The following is an 18,260-nucleotide window of genomic DNA, read 5'->3' as shown; positions in this document are numbered from 1 at the left end:
ATCCATCCACCCACCCATCCACCATCCACCCACCCACCCACTCATCCACCACCACCCACCCACCCACTCATCCACCACCACCCACCCACCCACCCATCTACCATCCACCCACCCATCCACCATCCACCCACCCACCCACTCATCCACCACCACCCACCCACCCACTCATCCACCACCACCCACCCACCCACCCATCCACCACCCACCCACCCATCCACCACCCACCCACCCATCCATCCATCCACCCACCCATCCACCATCCACCCACCCACCCACTCATCCACCACCACCCACCCACCCACCCATCTACCATCCACCCACCCATCTACCATCCACCCACCCATCCACCATCCACCCTCTCATCCACTCATCCACCATCCACTCCCCCCATCCATCCATTCATCCCTACATTTAAAAGTCTTCAATGCCACCCCAGCATCTAAAATAAAGTAATGATGACAACCCACCATTTCAGAGGCCAACTGCACATCCTTCTGAATTCTCACCCACTTCCCCACAAGGGCTAGTCATTAGCACCATTTTAAAGAGGAGAAAACTGTGTTTGAAAGTTAAATATGCAGAATAGGCATGATAGAACCTTTTGTGTATATTAGTACCAGAAATACATACTAAAAATCTTGTTAATTTTTCTGGATAATGTTTAAGAAATTTACCTTTAATCTTGTTAGTATAAATTGTTGCTTCTTCCAAAATAAAAGAGTGAATTTTTTTTGGTTTTGTTAATCCTCACCTGAGGATATTTTTTCCATAGATTTTTAGAGAGTGGAAGGGAGGGAGAGGGAGAGGGGAAGAAAGAGAGAACCACTGATGTGGGAAAGACACATTGATGGGTTGCCTCCCACACCCTCCCTATCCAGTTACGTCTCCTTGACCGGGAATCGAACCCACAACCCTCTGGTGTGAGGGCCGATGCTCTAACCACTGAGCACACTTGCCAGAGCAGAAGAGTGAATTTTTCATGTTAAAAATAAAAAAAAGTTAAATAATTTGCCTAAAGTCATAGAGCTGATTCTAAAGCCTCCATCTGCTCCTCCCCTCCTTGGGTTAGCTAATAAGGCCTTTTGTGATCTGACCTCCCTAGCTAGCCTCACAAATTTCTTGCCCCAGCAGTGCTAAATCTTCAGTTGACCCCCACAGTCCCTGGAGCTCTCATCTCTACAGAAATGGTCCTGGCAGCCTGCAATGCCCTTCATTCCCAGCCCATCCTGGCTCCCCTCCAAGCCTCAGGCATACCAGACCTCCATTCATCCACCCTCAGCCCCTCTTCTCCTACTCTGTGAAGACATACCTGCCTGGCCAGTGCCCTCCCTCCCTCAAGCCTCCCACCCCAGTGTTCCCACAGCACCTGGTCCTGGCCTCTCCTGCTGCCAGGGCTCTTCCTACAGCAACTACTTCCTGTATCTACACTGAGTTCCTTGAAGACGGGACCCTGTGTTTTACCCTTTGGCATCACCAGCACTTTGCACAATGTGGTCCACAGTAATGGCCAGCAGGATTTTGTTTCTGATGATTTCATATATTGTTTTTTAATTTTCTAAATCAACTTTATTATTTGCATTTTACAGGCAGAGAAACCAGAACACAGAGAAGTTAAACAATCTGGCCAGGGACACAAGGCCAGCAAGCAGCAGAGCCGGGCTCTGAAGCCAGGTTGTGCAGCATCTGAGCAGGAACTGGGTGGGGGTACTGTGTGGGACCTCACAGTGAGAGGGCAGCTTGCACCGAAGGCACTCTATCTTCTTCCCTCTCCCAGCCTCCAGTGTGGGCTCAATCCATGGCTCTCTCCCCTTCTCCATCAGCACTCATGCCCTTGGTCACTTCAGCAGCGCTCACTTACACTCACTGATGGCGCCCACATCGGCCCTTCCCCAAAGTCCGGACTCAGATCTCACTGCCTACTCCAAGTTCAAAACGGAGCTCCCTGTGGGCTCTACAAAACATGTGCAGAACCCGACCTCTTGTCACTGTCACCACCCCCCCATCCAGGCCCTATCAGCCCCACCTGGATTTCTGTAATGGCCTTTTCCTTGGTCTCCTGCTGACCCCCCTCTCTAACCTCCCCCCACAGCCTGTTGTCCACAGCGGCAGAGGGATCTCTCTTTTCTCTCTCTCTCTAACTTCATCGATTTGGCGGGGGGGGGGGGGGGACACACAGAAATATCAATTTGTTATTTCACTCATCCATGCACTCATTGGTTGATTCTTATGTGTGCCCTGACCAGGAATCAAACTGGCAACCTTGGTGTATCCAAGTGATGCTCTAACCAACTGGGCTACCTGGCCAGGGCTGAGGGATCTCTTTAAAAGGTAAGTCAAATCAGGGGAATCATCTGCTCAGAACTCTAGAACCACTCATCTCAGAGTACAAACCAAGAACTCACAAAGACCCCTCCCCTCTCTGACTTCATCTCCTCCCTCTACCCCTCGCCCACTCTGCCCCAGCCACAGCCCCCCTCCAGACCCCTCAAACCTTCCTGGACATCCGGCACTGCCTCTTCCCCCTGCACCCAGATACCTCCCTGGCTCCCTCCTTCACCTCCTTCAGATCTTGTTTCAAATAACCCATTCCCCCAGACACCCTCCCTAACCCTCCTTTTGGAAATTGGAAACTGCTCTTTCCCACACTCCTTAGCCACCTCCCTGCTCACTGTCCCCCACAGCACCTGCCACCACCGGCCTGCTATATGTTGCACTTATTTATTTCAGGAACTGTCACTCCAGCCTCGTGGGATGGAAGATGCATGACGACAGGATGTGTGTTTTGCTCCCTGCCGCATCCCCAGCACCTAGACCAGGCCTGGCACACAGCGGGCCCTCGTGAACTGCGTACTGAGTGAATGAATTCCTCTTACTAGCTGCTGGGGGAAGTACACAGAAGCAAAACATAAGGCCCCTGCCTCAGGGAGTTTAAATCTTATTGGGAAGACAAGTCACATACTCAGCAAAGTTAATGATATAAGCAATATGCACTGGTGCCAACTGGTGGTACCAGCTGTGGATTTCGTGGGAATTCAGGGAAGGGAGAGGTCAGAGCTTGGCCAATCAGCAGCAAAGGTGTGAAAGAACAGGCGGGAGCTATTCAGAGCCTTGAATAATTCATAGAATTTCCTGTAAGGCATTAGTGAATCAGATTAGCTGGTTATCTCAGAGCAAAGCCCTGAGGGGAGGAGACCTAGGAGGACGAGTTTTGGTGGGGGAAGGGAGAGATCGTTGGCCAGGTCCTGGGACCTGGCACAGCCAGGAGCGCTGGGCAGCCACAGGGCAGCATGGGGGGGGCTGCCCAGTGCACAAGGCCTTGTGGAAGCCCCTCCTCCGAGACTCCCTGTCAGAGGAGAACCCCATCCTCACCATGGACCCCTCCCGTCCCCTGGGAACTCCTTGTCTGGCTCACACGTGCAGAAAAGACATGCAAATGCAGGCGCTTGGCTGGCTTTTTGTAATCTCCCTGGCACAAATCCACCTGGTCACAGGTGGATGTCCCCTGTCCTCACTCACTCTGGCACAGTTTCAGAAGCCCCATCTCCAACTCAGCAGCTCCCCGGTGCCCAGGGATCTGGAAAGCATTTTGGGAGTGCAAGTTGAGGCCACTTATTGAAGGGGAGGGACTGGGCAGGAGGAGAATTTCGAACAAGGCTGGGAACATCCCACACCCACAACCCAGAGGGGACAGAAACGGTCCTGGTCCGTATGAGGAACCAGGTCAGAGAAGCCATGAGGTATCTAGGTATCAGGAGGACCAGGTGAGGAGATGGGGCTTTCTGAGGTTCCTCCTGGCTCTGACATTCCACACCCCGTCCTCCATGTGGGTCCCAGGCTAGCAGAATCAACATCGCCTGGGAACTCTGGGATACCTTCTGCACCCCTTCCCAGGAACCTCCAGGGGTGGCACCTTGCACTCCTCATCTTTTCAGTTCCCACTTGGTGCTTCGGGCAGCCCCTGACCTAGCACGTAGGCAAAGAAGGCAGCCACCCTCAACAGTGAGAGTCGGTTCACCAAGCCTCCGCCCCTCCATTAGGGCCGAGGCTTCCCACCTAGGTGCTATCAGCCCGGTGGGAGGGGTGGGGAGGGAGGGAGGGGTGGGGAGGGAGGGAGGGGTGTTGGAGAAGCCATTAACTGATAAGCAGGAAAGCCTTTATCAGATAGGTGGCTGGGATCCCAGTCCTGAGGGAGGCGCGAGCCGGGGACACCAGACCGGTAAGTTTTGACGAAGGGGAGCCTCGGAGGGTGAGGCCAGGACTTCCATTCCTGGTGGACCCAGGTTCATGGAGCAGCACTGTGGTTGTCACCGAGTTCAACGCCCCCAACACACACACTCACACACTCACACACACCACCCAACGGATGGGCCCCACCCCAGACATCAGCGAAACTCGCTGCCCCAGTGCAGCCCTGGCTGGCTTGCCTCGCCTGGGACTTTGCCTCGGACTGCAAGTGGCAGACAGCACCCTGGGCAGGACCTGGCCAGGCCACCTGGGAGCAGGCAGTGCCCTTGCTCTCCTCCCCTCCCTCTCGACTTTGGTGGAGGACCACCCAGGGGACCCTCCCCACCTGTCGGCACCCTTGTCCCAGCCAGGGCTGGAGCCATAGCAACCCCGTTCACGGGGCCATCTGTGTTTATTAAACTAGCTCGTCCCAGGTGTCCGGCTTCACGGGCACCTGGCGCACCTGACTTTGTAACCAGAGCCCAGCTCTCCATCCAGGGGGAGGTGGTCCTGTCGCTTCACCCCCAACTCCAGAGTGCCTCCACCTCCGCCCAAGGTCCAGGGAAGGGGCTACTCCCACACTCAGCCAGTCCACCGACTTCACCATCCCACCTCCCTGCTGAAGCCCCAAGCCCCGTCCCCCTCTGGCCATTTTTATGGCTTCGATTAAGTTCCTGCAGAGATCCCAGCCATTCCCACCACAGGCATCCCTCATCTAAAGGCAGGTGGCACCCAGCCTTGATCACATTACAAAAACTGTTCCTCCAGTGTGCGGAACCCGTTCTAATTTACAAATCACTTTTACATCCAATACTTCTGAGTAAAGAGCACCCAGCCCACATGTATAACCCAGGCCCCATCCATTCAACAAAACCTCACTGGGAGCAGATTATGTGCTGGCTGTGGTCCCTACCCTCTAGAATCTCTTACCCACCATGCCAAATGCCCTGAGGACCAGAGGGAGCATGTCCTAAACCCTGCACCCACCCCCTTGCAAGGCCCTCAGCGGAGCTGGTTGACAGCTCTGCTTTAGAAGGGCATGAAGGAGGGCGATGTCCCCAAAACTCCCATGGGGTCTGCACCTTGGTCCAGGGGCGAGAGAAAGGTAGATGTGTGAGCAGCCGGGGTGGCCCTATTCTGCCCAGGGTGGACTTTGAGATTCAGGAGGGAGCCCTGGAAATGGCGGTGGGGCGGGTCAGTGCTGTCTGGAAAGATTAGATAAGGAGGAGGGAAGAGGGAGGAGGAGCTAGGAGTGGGGTCGGTGACTATCAGAGGGGCCTGAATCAAAGCCTGCACCTGCCAGGCCCCCAGTTGAGCAGCCACTGGGGCAGGAATCACACACGGACTGTGCAAATGCCTGAGGGACCCTTGACAGCCCCTCCCCAATCCAGCTCAGAACCTGAGGCGTGGAGGGGGAACCTGACAGGGCAGGTCACACAAGTGAAAGGAGCAGCCAGCTCCAGACCCCAGGTCTCCTGACTCCCAGCCCAGGGCGCTGGCCACCACCCCACAGATCTAGGCCAGAGCCAAGGAAGGCCACTCCCTCTGCAGGCACAGTCAGAATACTGGGATTGGCCGGTGGTGGATGGGGCCCTTGGAGTCCTCTTCTCCAAATACCCAAAGCTGCACCCACTAGGTGGGAGTGGGGAGGAATGTTGGGACAGGAACCCAGGTTCACTGGTTGGGGTCCCTAGCTCATCAGAGAAAAGAAATTGATTTCAGCAATCCTACATAAACATCCATTTACTTAACCTCCACTAGCTTTCTTTACCAAGGGTCCGCCCCGTGCCACCCGAGGGGCCAGGCTGTATGTGCAAGTTCAACAAAGCATGCCTCATCCCCTCAGACAGCTTAAGCCTAGAAAGGACAGGAAGCCACCCACTCAGAGAACCCCAAGAGTCTTGCCAAGGAGGCATGGAGGGAGCAAAAATGACTAAACTTGGCCCAGTAGAAATAAAGGTCCCTGAGTAGTGTGCAAGCCTTCAGGGCGCTGCCTGAGCTCAGGATTGGGTGAGCCCTGGCAAGTCCTGGGGTCTCAACAGGGCTGCTGGGGGCACGGGAAGCTGTATCTGTTCGGCCGAGGGGAAGCGGGGCAGCGAGCAGGAGAGGCTAGAGGGAAAGCAGAGACAGAGAAGGGGTGCAGCCGGGGCCCCCGCAGCCAGGCCGCCTCTCCCCTGCCTCCACAACCAGGAACTGGACCCAGCCTGTCCGGCTGACTGAGGCGCCCCGCCCCGCTCCAGGCCTCCGCGGGGCTCGCTGGGAAAAGCAGCCAAGCGGCCCTGACACATCCAGAAGGGGAGACAGTCTGCGGCACAACCCACCTGTCTCAGGGGCTCAGTATCGTGGTGGGGGAAGAGGGCTGGGGGTCAGGACACCGTTTCAGATTAAAGGGCATTTAAGAGGCATAAGAATTAAATTAACACCTGTACCTTGACTGGATCTGGAATTAAAGAAACCGGTGGTCAAGGACAGAGGACAAAGGGGCACATCTGGCTATGGACTGGGCACTGGATGCTGTTAGGAAATTATGAGTTGGTGTGATCACAGTATTATGGAAACACAGGAACATATCCTTATTTCTTACAGACGTGTAATGAAGTATTTAGAAGTAAAAACATGCAATGTGTGTAATTTACCATGAAAATACTTCAGTCAAAAGGAGGTACAGCAAATATGCCAAATTGCAGACAATTATAAAGTCTAAGATGTGGGCATATGGGTGTTCTAATAGCTCTCTCTACTTTTCCTGAGTTATATTCATGCCTCAGGCTGGTGGTGAGGGGCCAAAGTGACAGTAAAGGCCAGAGCCACCAACTGTAAAAGTGCTGTGTGAAATCTACCCATCGCCGGCAGCAGCAGCTCCGAGACCCAGACCTGTTCTCCTTCCCATGATATACATCACCCATTTCTAGACCCACACCCTGGAGAGGAAGGCTCTCCTGCAGGCTGGAGGAAGGTGGCGATGGTTAGCTGGCTGACAGTGATTTGCGAACCAAATGTGCACAGGTGTCCCCTTGAGCACCTGCAGCTGCCCCCAGGCTGAGATTTACGATCCCTGCCTCTCCAGGCTCTGCCCACCTGCCAACCAAGAAAATACCTTACACACCCTCACACACCACTGTGATCATTCTACTCCCCCACAAAATCCCCTGCAAAGAGTCCCTCCAGCCTGTCTGCCCAAGTGGAAACAGCTCTGCTTGTGCCCCCACCCAGCCCCAGCCCACACCCTGGGCTCACTGCGCTGTCAAGGCCCAGGCTCATTTCTGTGCCCACAGTCCCTGGTGTGAAAGGCCCTGCAGCCCCCACTCTGAAGACCCATGCTGTGTGGCCCTGCTCATTTAGCCTCACTAAGCCAGGGGTCCTCACTGCAGGTACAAATACTAAGTATCACTGCCACTCCTGGCATGGCCAGCGTGACACCCTCAGGGGGGCTCAGGGCTCATATGTGATGAACTTACTGGAGACTTGGACTCTGCTCTCCTCCCCTTCCCTCAGGCCTCCTTCCCTCTTCTCTCACAGCCCCCACTTCCAAGGAGGAGCCCCCCAGCTCCACATGGGGTAAAGTAGGGAGCTCAGGCCTAGGGGTGGACCGCAGGGACATCAGACCTGTGCTCAGGGATAAGTGAAACCCAGAAACCTCCCCCTAAGCCGAGAGCAGAAAGCTGATGTGACCCCACCCTAAAATTCAGCACATCACTCCACCCCCAACCCCAGCCACTGCCCCACCCACCCCAGGAGGGGACGTGGGGTCAGGAATGTAGGGCAGGGCAGAGTGAACAAGTGGCTACAGCAGGATTCTTTAGGGGGAGGAGTCAGGAGTCCCTGGAGACCCACAGCCTGGGTCCCTGGGGCCCCACAGTGGAACCTTGGGACTGATTCTGTCCCCACAAGGCCCCTCTCTCCACTTCCCCTCCCTATCACAGCCACCACGCCCAACCTCCAGGGCACAGGCTGGCCTTACTCCCCACACCCCCTAGTACAAGACTCTCAAACTTGTGACATGAAGTGGGCATACACCCTGGGGCACAGGGTCCCCATTCCCACCGCCTCCAGCACCAGAGGAGCACAGAGGATTAGAGAGCCTGTGAGGTACAAGACGTGCCTTGCCTTTGGTCTCAGAATTCCACTTCTAGGAATTTATCCTGAGAGGACAACAGGGCGGGTGTTCGGGCATGTTCCGACTAGGATGTCCAGCACCGACTGTCTGTAATGGCAAAAACTGAGAAACAGCCTGAGTGCCCAGCACCGGAGTTGCTTAAATAAATCCAGGCACAATGCACCACAGATGCTCTGTAGCCCGGCAGCGGTAGGCTGGCAGGGAAACATGGCTTAGTGTGTCCCCAGAAGACAGGCTATGAAGACCTAGGCGCAGTTTCATATCATATATGAACGTCATATATGAACGTCATATCATATCACAAACGTCTCCTTGTGTAGGTAAAAAGGCTACCGGCTCCACATACGGGATGTGAATAGAAGTCACAGTGGTATTACAGATAACTTTTTACTTTTTCAGGTTTACTTCATCGAGTGTATATTGTATTTTAATCAGAAAAAAATTGATATTTTCAAAAAATTCGTTGCATGGATTGGCTCAGCTGAGGCCAAGCCCCTGCCTTGGGACATAGGCCAGGGTAAATCCAACGTCTCATTCCAGTGAAGTCACAATTAAATCAAAGCCAAGGGCAGGTCTGAAATCTGCCCTGGAGGAATGAGTCCGCCTGGGAGGGGCAGTATCCCCTCCCGGAACTATATAGCCTCAGAGACATAAGGCTCAAAGGCTCTTACAGACCAGCTCTCCCAGCTCCCCACTGTGCAGACTAGACCGGGCTGGAACTCTGTCTCAGTTACTACTGAGTGCCTGGCACATAGTAGGTGCTCAATAAATGTTTGTTGAATGACTTAATGAAGTCTGATGAAGGCTAACAGATGGCGCAGGCAGACCCAACAGGTAGAATTCCTCACAGCCTATCAGGCCAGGGGGACCTCAGATTAGGGATTTCAGCCCCTGGTACACATTAAAATCACCTGAGGAGCTTTTTTTTAAATATGTCTTTATGGATTTCAGAGAGAGAAAGGGAGAGGGAGAGGGAGAGAGACAGAAACCCCAATGATGAGAGTCATTGAAAGGCTGCCTCCTGCACGCCCCCTATTGGGGATCAAGCCTACAACCAGGGCATGTGCCCTAACCAGGAATCAAACCTCGATCTCCTAGATCATAGGTCGACGCTCAGCCTCCAAGCCATGCCGGCCGGGCACCTGAGGAGCTTTTAAACAATCCTACCCTCAGACCCCAGCCCTAGAAATGTTGACACAGTAAGTCCGACATGGGACTTGGGAGCTGGAATCTTTTTTAAATACCCCAGGGAATTCTCAGGCATGAAAAAAGCACTATAGAGGACATCAGGCTGAGTGAAGGAAACACTCTGAGAAAGCAGGGCCTTACCGAAATCACCCAGAGAGTTAGTAAAAAGGCAGGACCTGGGCTTCTTCCACATTTGTTGATGTTCCAGGACACTCAGTCAACCCGACCCCTGACAACCCTATGTGTGAGTGATGTTCACACGGTCCTGTCCTCAACAGTAAGCAGGAAGACTCACGAGCATGGCTTTCATGGAGTCAATCCATCTCATATGTGGTCTTCCTCATTTCCTGCTATCTTCTGTTTTTCCCAGTATTATTGTCCTTTCCAAAGAATCTGCCTCCTCCACATTTTCTGGGTCCTGACCTCCCGTGCCAGCCCTCTCGGGGAAGTGGATCAGGCTACAAGGTGGACAGGGAACCCCAAGCGGGGGGCCTTATGACCCTACTCCCTGTGCTCACCCTGCCCCAGGTGATACAGGTCCAGGGGCCCTGAGAACCCCTAAACGGTGTTCCAACGCCTAGGCATGGGTGGGCAGAGGCGCTGTAACAAGTGTTGGGAGCTCAGCTTCAAGAACAGCTCACCTGCACTCCCTGTAGTCCGGGGGCCACCCCTCTGAGCACTCAAAGTCTTCAGGGGACTGGAAGTGAGACTCAGAGGGGCCCACGCTGCACACGCAGGGCCAGTTACTCTCAGCCACTGGCGGGAAGCCACATTAAATCCTTCGCCTGCCCGGCCAGGCGTGGCTCAGCGGTTGAGAGCCGACCCAGGATCCAGGCGATCGGGGTTTGACTCCCGGTCAGGGCACAGGCCCGGGTTGTGGGCTCAATCCCCAGTCGGGAGCGTGCAGCAGGCAGCCGATCAATGACTCTCTCATCATTGATGTTTCTCTCTCTCTCTCCCTCTCCTTTCCTCTCTATGAAATCAATAAAGATGTTTAAAAAAAAAAAAATCCTTCGCCTTTCACTAGCCCAGGTCAGCTGCTCCAGCCCGGGCCTCTGCCGCTTCCTGCCCAGGGTGAGGGGTGAGGCAGTGGCCCTGGCCACGCTCTCTGGCCAAGAACAGGCGTGGGCTTGCTTTCCCTTCCAGGCCAAGGTCTCAACCTGCTCCAGCATCCACTCCCCAGACCCTCCCCATCCTCCCTCCTGAAAGTTAACATACAATCATCACTCAGAGCTCTAATTATCCAGGCGGATCTAGTTGGCCTCCTCCACTTGGCCCTGCAGAGCCTGGCTGAAATCCGAAGGCAGCCCCAGACTCCCTCCTCTGCCACTGCCCCCCTTCCCACCTGCCAGCCGAGCCAGCCCCTCTGCCCTCCAAGGCCACACCTGTCTCCAACAAACTCATTCCATCCAGCCCTTACACCAGGCATGGGGACTCAGGCAGGATAGCCTCCAGGGTTCGCAGACACAGGCACCAACAGCCAGGGTGGAGGCAAAAGGGGGCCAGAGTTGAGGACAGAGACAAAAAGGTCCTGGTGAGGACGGAGCCGGAGCCGAGAATCGCTTAGAGAGATGCTTCTCACACTTTAAGGCACCAAATCCCCTGGGACCGGCATGAGGGTCTGATTCGGCAAGACAGGCAGGGCTCTGAGATTCTGTTTGTCCAACAAGCTTCTAGGTGATGCTCATGGGGCTCGACCAAGGACTAGACTTTGAGTAACAATGACTTACAGTGCTTAGAAACATCCTTTCATCAACTCTAAGTTCCGAGAAGTTGAGACACACAGCTCCCTCATCCGACAGGGAGTCCCCAGTCCCGGCACAGTGCCTGTGGACATGCTGAGGGGACCAAGGGTGTCATTAATCAGAGTTAATCCTGGTGAAGTGCCCAGCATGAGGTGGCCATACAAACAAACCTCCAACTAACTGTAAAACAACACAACTAACACCAGACAGGAGTTTGTACAAAGCAGTGCAAAGCGCAGAGGAAAAGGGGATAATTCTGCTGGATTGGGGGTGGGGGTGGGTCTCTCAAAAAGAGGCCACTTTGCACTAGGTCTTAGAGGATGGGTCAGATTTACCCAGGTGGAGACTGGCTGAAGGACCGGCAACACAGGGGCAGAGATAAAGAGACCGACTGTGAGCAGTGAGAAGTGAAAAAAGCCAAAAAATTAAGTTGGGGTCAGCAAATGCCGGCGCTAGAAAACCGGGCTGGGAAGTAGGCTGCCTTCGGTGGAAAGCAGAAAGCAGTAGGAGGTGTTTGCACAGGGTCCCGCACCCTGGAGTACAGGGACTCTCAGAAGTCACCAGGTCCCGCCCAGGCTCAAATGGACTGAAGGAAGCAGCTTCCTGGGCAGGAAGGGCCAAGGTAGGAGGGAACAACAGAGAGAGAATTCCTCGCCAGGGGCTGAGACCTGCTAGATCTCCCTGGTGTTTAAAATCACCCCCTGTGTGCCCAGCCCTGAGCAGGCACAAAGCAACAGAGAAGATGGTCATTTCTCCAAAACCTCCAGTGCTGTTCAGACACAAGACAGGGGCTGCCACCATCTGCCCCAGGCCCCCCTTCCCTCAGCATATCAGAGGTGTTTACTGGGTGCCTGCTAATAGGCAGGCCTGGGCCTCCAGCAGCTGCCCTGACCTGAGGGGCAGTCAGGGCTCTGGTCATTGCTGGGGGGCTGGCAGGTGCAGGCCCAAATGTGCCTTTATCTCCATCCTCAGGCAACTGAGCAAGAGAAGTCAGATCTAGAGGGGGAGGAGAATGAGAGTGCTGGGGGGTGCTGGACTAGGAGAGCAGGGTCCGCTGGAACCCCTAGTGAGCCCCCTGCTGGCAGAACCAGCCCTCCAACCCCACCGTCCTGTTAGATTCTCTTTGCCACGGGACTAAAGCTAAACTCCCAACAACCCTGGTAGACACCAAGGGAGCCAGGTGACTCCTACCTCCCAGCTCAGGGTGAGCCAGGCCAGGTCCAGAGCCACTCTGGGCTGAGGTGCTGGGGCTGTCCCCCAAAACCCCAGAGAGGAGGCCCCTGGTGGCTGGCTCTGAGGAGCAGGGTCAGCGGAGGAGGGTGGGTTTCTCCTAAAGGGGAGGCGAGGGGGAGGGGGAGCATGAGACAACACAGGTCCCCATACTGAAAATGCGACAAAGGTAGCAGGCCCTGCCCTAGGGCCTGGCTGGAGAGGCGGAGAATGCACTCCACCCCCACCCCCAGCCCCAGCCCAGCCCGAGACTCACCCAACTGCCCCTCTGAGGAGAACCCATTCCCTCCACCTATTCCTCTCCCGCCCCGCGCTCGGGCAGGGCCCTCTCCAGGGACTGGAATTGATTCGCTGCTTATCCAGCCCAGACCCTGGGGGGTGGCGGCCAGAATTAATTAATATTTGTCAAGTGCTCCAGAGGTCCTGCGACCAGAGACCCAGGGGCGCCAGATGAGCTGTGCAGGAAATTGACAGCGAGAGAGGAGAGAAGGGGGACGGGGGCCAGGACCTGGGACGCCAGGGAGGGGGGCGGAGCGGGCAGGCCGGGGAGAGCTGCGAGGAGAGGGCGCAGCCTCTCCAAGGTGCGACAGGCCCCTAACTAGAGGATTCGGGGCTCCAGAGGAGCCTGCCCACCCCCCACAGCTTCGCCCACCTCCCGACCCCGTCGGGGCCAGCCCAGAGGCCTTTCCCCAACTCAGGCCCAGGCGCCCACCTGCCCCGCCCCGGGACCACCTGCAGAGGAAGCGTCTCCGCCCGTCGGAGCGCGGCGAGCGCGAGGGCGGAGGCTCCGCGGCGGAGGGCGCCTCCTGCCAGCTCCGGCGGGACCGACTCCTACCTGGGCAAACATTTAACTTCCTTTCCCTGGAAGGAGGCGAGCCGCTCCCCTGCCCCTAGAAGCAGGGGGGTCGTCCGCGTCCTCTGTCGGGGCCGGAGGCAGGACGCAAGCCACTGGCACCAAGGCCCACGGCGCCACCTCCCGACCCGCGCCCCCTCGAGCTCGCTCACCCCAAAGTGCTGATGAAGCCATTGACCGAGCCCTCGGCGTACAGAGAGACGATGTCTCCGATGTGAAGAAAGCTGGACATCTCGCTCATGGCTGCGGCCCTCGGGGGAGCCCGGGCGGTGGGGGCGCCCAGGGGCTCGAGGCGGGGCTCTGCGCCCGGGACGGGGGTGACCGGGAGGGCGGGGAGGGGCGCGTCCCCACCTCGGGGCCGGGCGGGCCAGCGGCCACCGGAGCGGAAGGCGGCGCGGCTGGCCGGGAGCGGGCGGCGGCGTCCGGAGAGGGGGTGCCCGCGTCTCGGCTCGCCCGCGGCCCGCCAGCCCGCCGACCCGGCCCGCGCCTACCTGCCGCGTAGAAGGAGCAGGAAGTCTGGGGCCGCCGCGCACACATGCAAATCCCGCCCGGGAGGCGGGGGAAACCACACCCGGCCCCCCCTCGGCCCGCGGGCCCGCCCCCGGCACCCACGTGCGCGGCCCGCCTCCCTCGCCCTGCGCCCCTCGAGCGTCGGGGCTCGGCCTCCGGGACGCGGAGCGAGGCGCCTGCCCAGCGACGCTCCGAGGACTCCTGGGTTCCCGCGGGGTCCCCGGGGCGGGGTTCCAGCTCCAGAAAGTCCCCAAGCTGACTCTCGGAAGCGCCACCCCGGAGGCCCAGCCTTTGTGGGGGCCGCCTGCCCTCTGGGTTCCCTGGGCCGTCTGCTTGTCCGTCCTCAGGTGGCCGAGAGCCGACGCGAGGGGGGCGCGCGGAGGACCCTGCGCCCCGGCCCGGCCCCGGCCGCCGCGCCGTCTTCGTCCCGCCGGGCGCCGTCTCGCGCCCAGGGGCGCGCTCGTTCCTTCGCGGCGCCAATCGGGACTCATTTTTCTCAACGTGCAAAGCCTTTTCATTGCACAATAGAAAGTGCCGAGGCTTGGAGGGGAAATGAAGCAATGGGGTGGGTTTTGTTTTTTCTCTCCGCGTTCCTGTGTACAAAGAGATCCAACTTCCGAATCAGTGCAGCCGCTCCCACTCCAGAAGTTGGCTCCAAAACCCTCGGCTCTTTCCGTCTTTCTTTTTAAAAAGAGAGGAGGGGGCAGGGGAGGAAACGACCTCGGCTGGTAATAGTGCCCCTGGCCGACAGGACGGGGGGCGCGCGCCTCGGGTCCGTCGCCGCGCTCCCGCCGGGACGCCGCCCGCAGCCCCGGCCCCGCGCCCGCGGCTGTCCGTCCCGGGCCTGGGCGTTTGCCTCCTAGCACTTTTACTTGAACTCCTGGCACGGAGTGCCCGGTGCCAGCGCGCTCGGCCGCATTTTCTTCCTTCGGAACCCCCACCCTGACTTCCCGGGAAGCGGAGGCTCGGCCCCGGGAGCAGGGGAGGAGGGGACTGGAGGACGGGAGCAGGAAGAGCCCGGGAGGGTGGGGCGGCGGGAGGGCGGCCGACTGGAGGGGCGGGGGAGAGGGGGGCCCGGGCCTGGGCCTTTCCCACGGAGACCCCCAAAATGTGGGAGGGAGAGACACCTCCAGGACTGCGCTGCATTGTTCTCCAGCTTTTCACCAGGACTCCCGGTAACAAACAAGTTTTACATCAGACGATTCCACACCTTCAACTATATATAAGCAAAACAATGGCTTCTCAAAACAATACTTACCCTTGTGACCTGTGATGCGCTCTGATATTTTCTGTTCTAGTTCAGTGTTTTGTTTTGTTTTTTAATACCGATTGTGACCCACTAAATTGCTTTTTCAAATGTACCAAATGGGTTGCAAACTGCAAGTTTGGAAAGCCTATTCCAGACCACTCTGCCAAAAAGAAATGGCCAAAGCCTACAGAAGGAGCACCAACCTCAAGGGCACACAGTGGGTTCATGGCAACTGGAGCCCGAAGCTCAGCCCCTGACTCCTAGCCCCAGATTCTCCTCTCCAGGACCCCACGCTGTACTGGACTGCGGCTGTCCACCCCTGGAGCTCTGCCGAGAGGGACCAGCCCTGGAAGAGACAAACTAGCTCCCAGGAGTCAGGCCTCCATTGACTTCCCCATAGATAGAAGCATATGCATTCATTCCATAAGCATATATTGAGGGCCCACTATGTGTCAGGCCCCTGCTGGGCACTGGGCTCTGATCAAGCCACCAGCCCCAGCCCAATGTCTTTCCCTTCCCAAAACAGCACTGATGAAGAGGGACATTCTGGAAACACTCTCTCCAGCCACATCCAGGATCCATGTCCTTCCTCTCCTGAGTCTCAAAAGATGGTTCCAAAAATCAGCCAAGGTCTCTCAGCCAGAAAGGGGAGCTCAGGCCTATCTCACCCACAGTACATAACACCGTTTCTCCCTCCACCTCCACTTCCAACCTGGGAGTGCTCTGAGCCTCCCTCAAACAGCAGGCGTCAGAGCAGGAGCACAACTCCCACTCGACCGAGAAGTCCCCATCAGGACCTCGCTGCCCGCCTCCCACAGTGCTTCCAGGCATCTTTATGGAACATGACGTCCACACTGCGTTCCCAGAGAAGCCAGCCCTGGGCTCTAGGCCCTGCTCACCTGCTTCTGCCAAATCAACCTCACTGTAAACGCATTTATATATCTGGCTTCTAAGTTAGATTTTGTTTAAAGGAAGGTTCAGTGGAGTAAAAAAATTTAAGCAACAGATGATACAGCTCCAACAAGTTCCCTCCCTGCTCCCCTGCTTAAAACCCTCCTGTATCTCCTCATCACCGCAGAATAAAGTCTGCATGCCTTGGCTCAGCACTCCAGGCCCCATCTGTCCCCACCCTCCCCACCCCTGCACCCTCAGCGGACATGAAGGTTGCCTCTCAAGAAGGAACCATGCTGTTGTTAACCTAAAACTAAAGGCCTTTCAAAGTGAGAGGCAGCAAGCATGTTAGCTGAGATCAGTAAGAACAGCTATTCGGGAAGCAGTGATTCAGGCAGAAGCCCAAGCAGTGTTCCGATTAGGAGACAAAGGGAATGGTATTTATGAGAAAGTCACGGGGAATGATTACATTCATAGAAGATTACATCCATAGAAGGAAGGCATTTCTATTGGTGCAATTAAGCTAACATAGTGACATTAATTCTAAACAATGTTTTTAAGTTTCAGTCCCACTCAGTCTGGTCATAATGTCTGCTTTCTTGTTATCTTTGCAAACATTTCTTTGGGAAACAAGGTTGCTTAGGTGCAGTGCAAAGGTTACTTTTCCCTGTTTTAACACCCAAGGTTTGAGAGATATAAGGCGTGCAAAGCAGTTCCTCTGACGTGGCAGCTCCAGCTCCATTTTCAAGTGGCTGTATTTATATTATTGTTTACAACAGTCAAGAGCGTAGGCTCTGACTCTCATAGATCTGGGTTCAAGTCCCAGACCTGCCACTTTCCAGCAACAGTCCTTGACCTGTCTTCTCATATGTTAAATGAGGAGAGTATGGTACCAATATGTGAGGGAGTGGACAAAGCCGTCGGCGCAGCCTCCCCCGGTAGGAAGGACTGGCTGTGTTCATTCTCATTTCTCCAGGACCTCAGCCACTACTGTGGCTGTCCCTGGGTTCATGTGGTTCCCTCCTCACTTCCCCTCTTATTTCCCATGGACAGATTAAAGCCTCCTTCCCTGATGTACTGGAGCAGCAACCTTGTAAATATCTTTATGAAATATTTTAACAAATAATAATATTAAATAGAAAATCGTGCATTTAAGATACAGTGAGTGCCCTGTACCTTTCCTCCAGCTTTGTCAAATCTTAACATTTTGCAAAACGTGTTTCAATATATTTTTAAGAAATGAAACCTTAAAATTCAGTTGAAGTTCCTTATGTACTCCTCCCAGAACTAGCCACTGACCTGACGGGGTGGGTGTCGTCTCCTACAGTGATGCTGCACACATCCGACGTATCACTAGACGGTGGGTGCTGTCACCTGCAGGGCTTCACGTCTTATATAAATGGCACCACCCTGTGTGTACCCTTCGATACATGGAGCTGCCCTGTGAAAGTCCGCTTCCTGGCCACCTCACAATCAGTTTACCCATTTTGCTGGTGACCATCAAAGCCCTATCTAAGTTTTTGCTGTCACAATGTTGCAGTAAACATCTTGCCTCTTTGTGCGTACTCGTGAGTATCTCTAGGGCAGCACTGTTCAAACTATGGGTTGAGATGCATTAATGTGTCGTGAAATTAATTTAGAGGGTGATGGTCAGCATTTTTAATACTCAGAATTGGTTAGAAAAGATCGGCGTGCGTCAGGCACCGTGAGGGTAACTACCTGAGAGCGTGCCCGAGGCAAGTGTGTGGTAGGCGTATTCTGGAACAGGGTACCTGTCAACAAGTTGGGAAAACTCTCTTCTGGAGTGAGAATTTAGAAAGTGGAATTGCTGGGTCATCTTCCTGGAATTGACAAATGTTCTTCAAAGCGACCCTCCTAACTCCCCCTCTCGCCAGCCACTAGGAGTGTGCCCCCTGAACCGCGCCCTTACCAACACTTGGTGTTGTCCGGGTTTTTAACGTGGGATGTCTTTTTCCCCACTAGCAGAGAATGCAACATGGGCCATCTTGAACTGTAGTGACCTCTCTCCCCTTGGCCCTCCCCTGTAGGCCTTGAGCTCCCTGATGGACTGGGAGGCTGCTTGCGCTTCACTGTGTCTCCAGGCCAGACTGGGCATGTTACAGATGCTTAATAAATCTGAGTGGGACTGAACTGTCAAAGGGAAAGAGGGTGAGGAAAGTACATAAATTATATCAGGAGATAGAGGGATACTGTGGGAGTCCCAGCTTGGGCGTCAGGCACCTGGGTCCCCTA

At 55.7% G+C, this 18,260-nt stretch overlaps 1 protein-coding gene across 1 annotated transcript in view; it reads right to left on the bottom strand.

Annotated features, from left to right (window-relative positions):
- The window catches only part of ITPR3 (inositol 1,4,5-trisphosphate receptor type 3), a 63,305-nt gene extending 49,681 nt beyond the window's left edge, over positions 1–13,624 (bottom strand). Inside the window, exon 1 of the mRNA XM_016218707.2 lies at positions 13,510–13,624. Coding sequence (XP_016074193.2) covers positions 13,510–13,598 — 89 coding nt within the window. The 5' untranslated portion in view covers positions 13,599–13,624. The remainder of the gene's footprint in view (positions 1–13,509) is intronic.
- Positions 13,625–18,260: the final 4,636 nt, after the last annotated feature.

The sequence above is a fragment of the Miniopterus natalensis genome, chromosome 5 (assembly GCF_054644295.1).
Source record: "Miniopterus natalensis isolate mMinNat1 chromosome 5, mMinNat1.hap1, whole genome shotgun sequence".
In the NCBI taxonomy this organism is placed as follows: Eukaryota; Metazoa; Chordata; class Mammalia; order Chiroptera; family Miniopteridae; genus Miniopterus; species Miniopterus natalensis.
The sequence above is the reverse complement of the archived record's forward strand: the minus strand, read 5'-3'. Positions and strand labels throughout refer to the sequence as shown.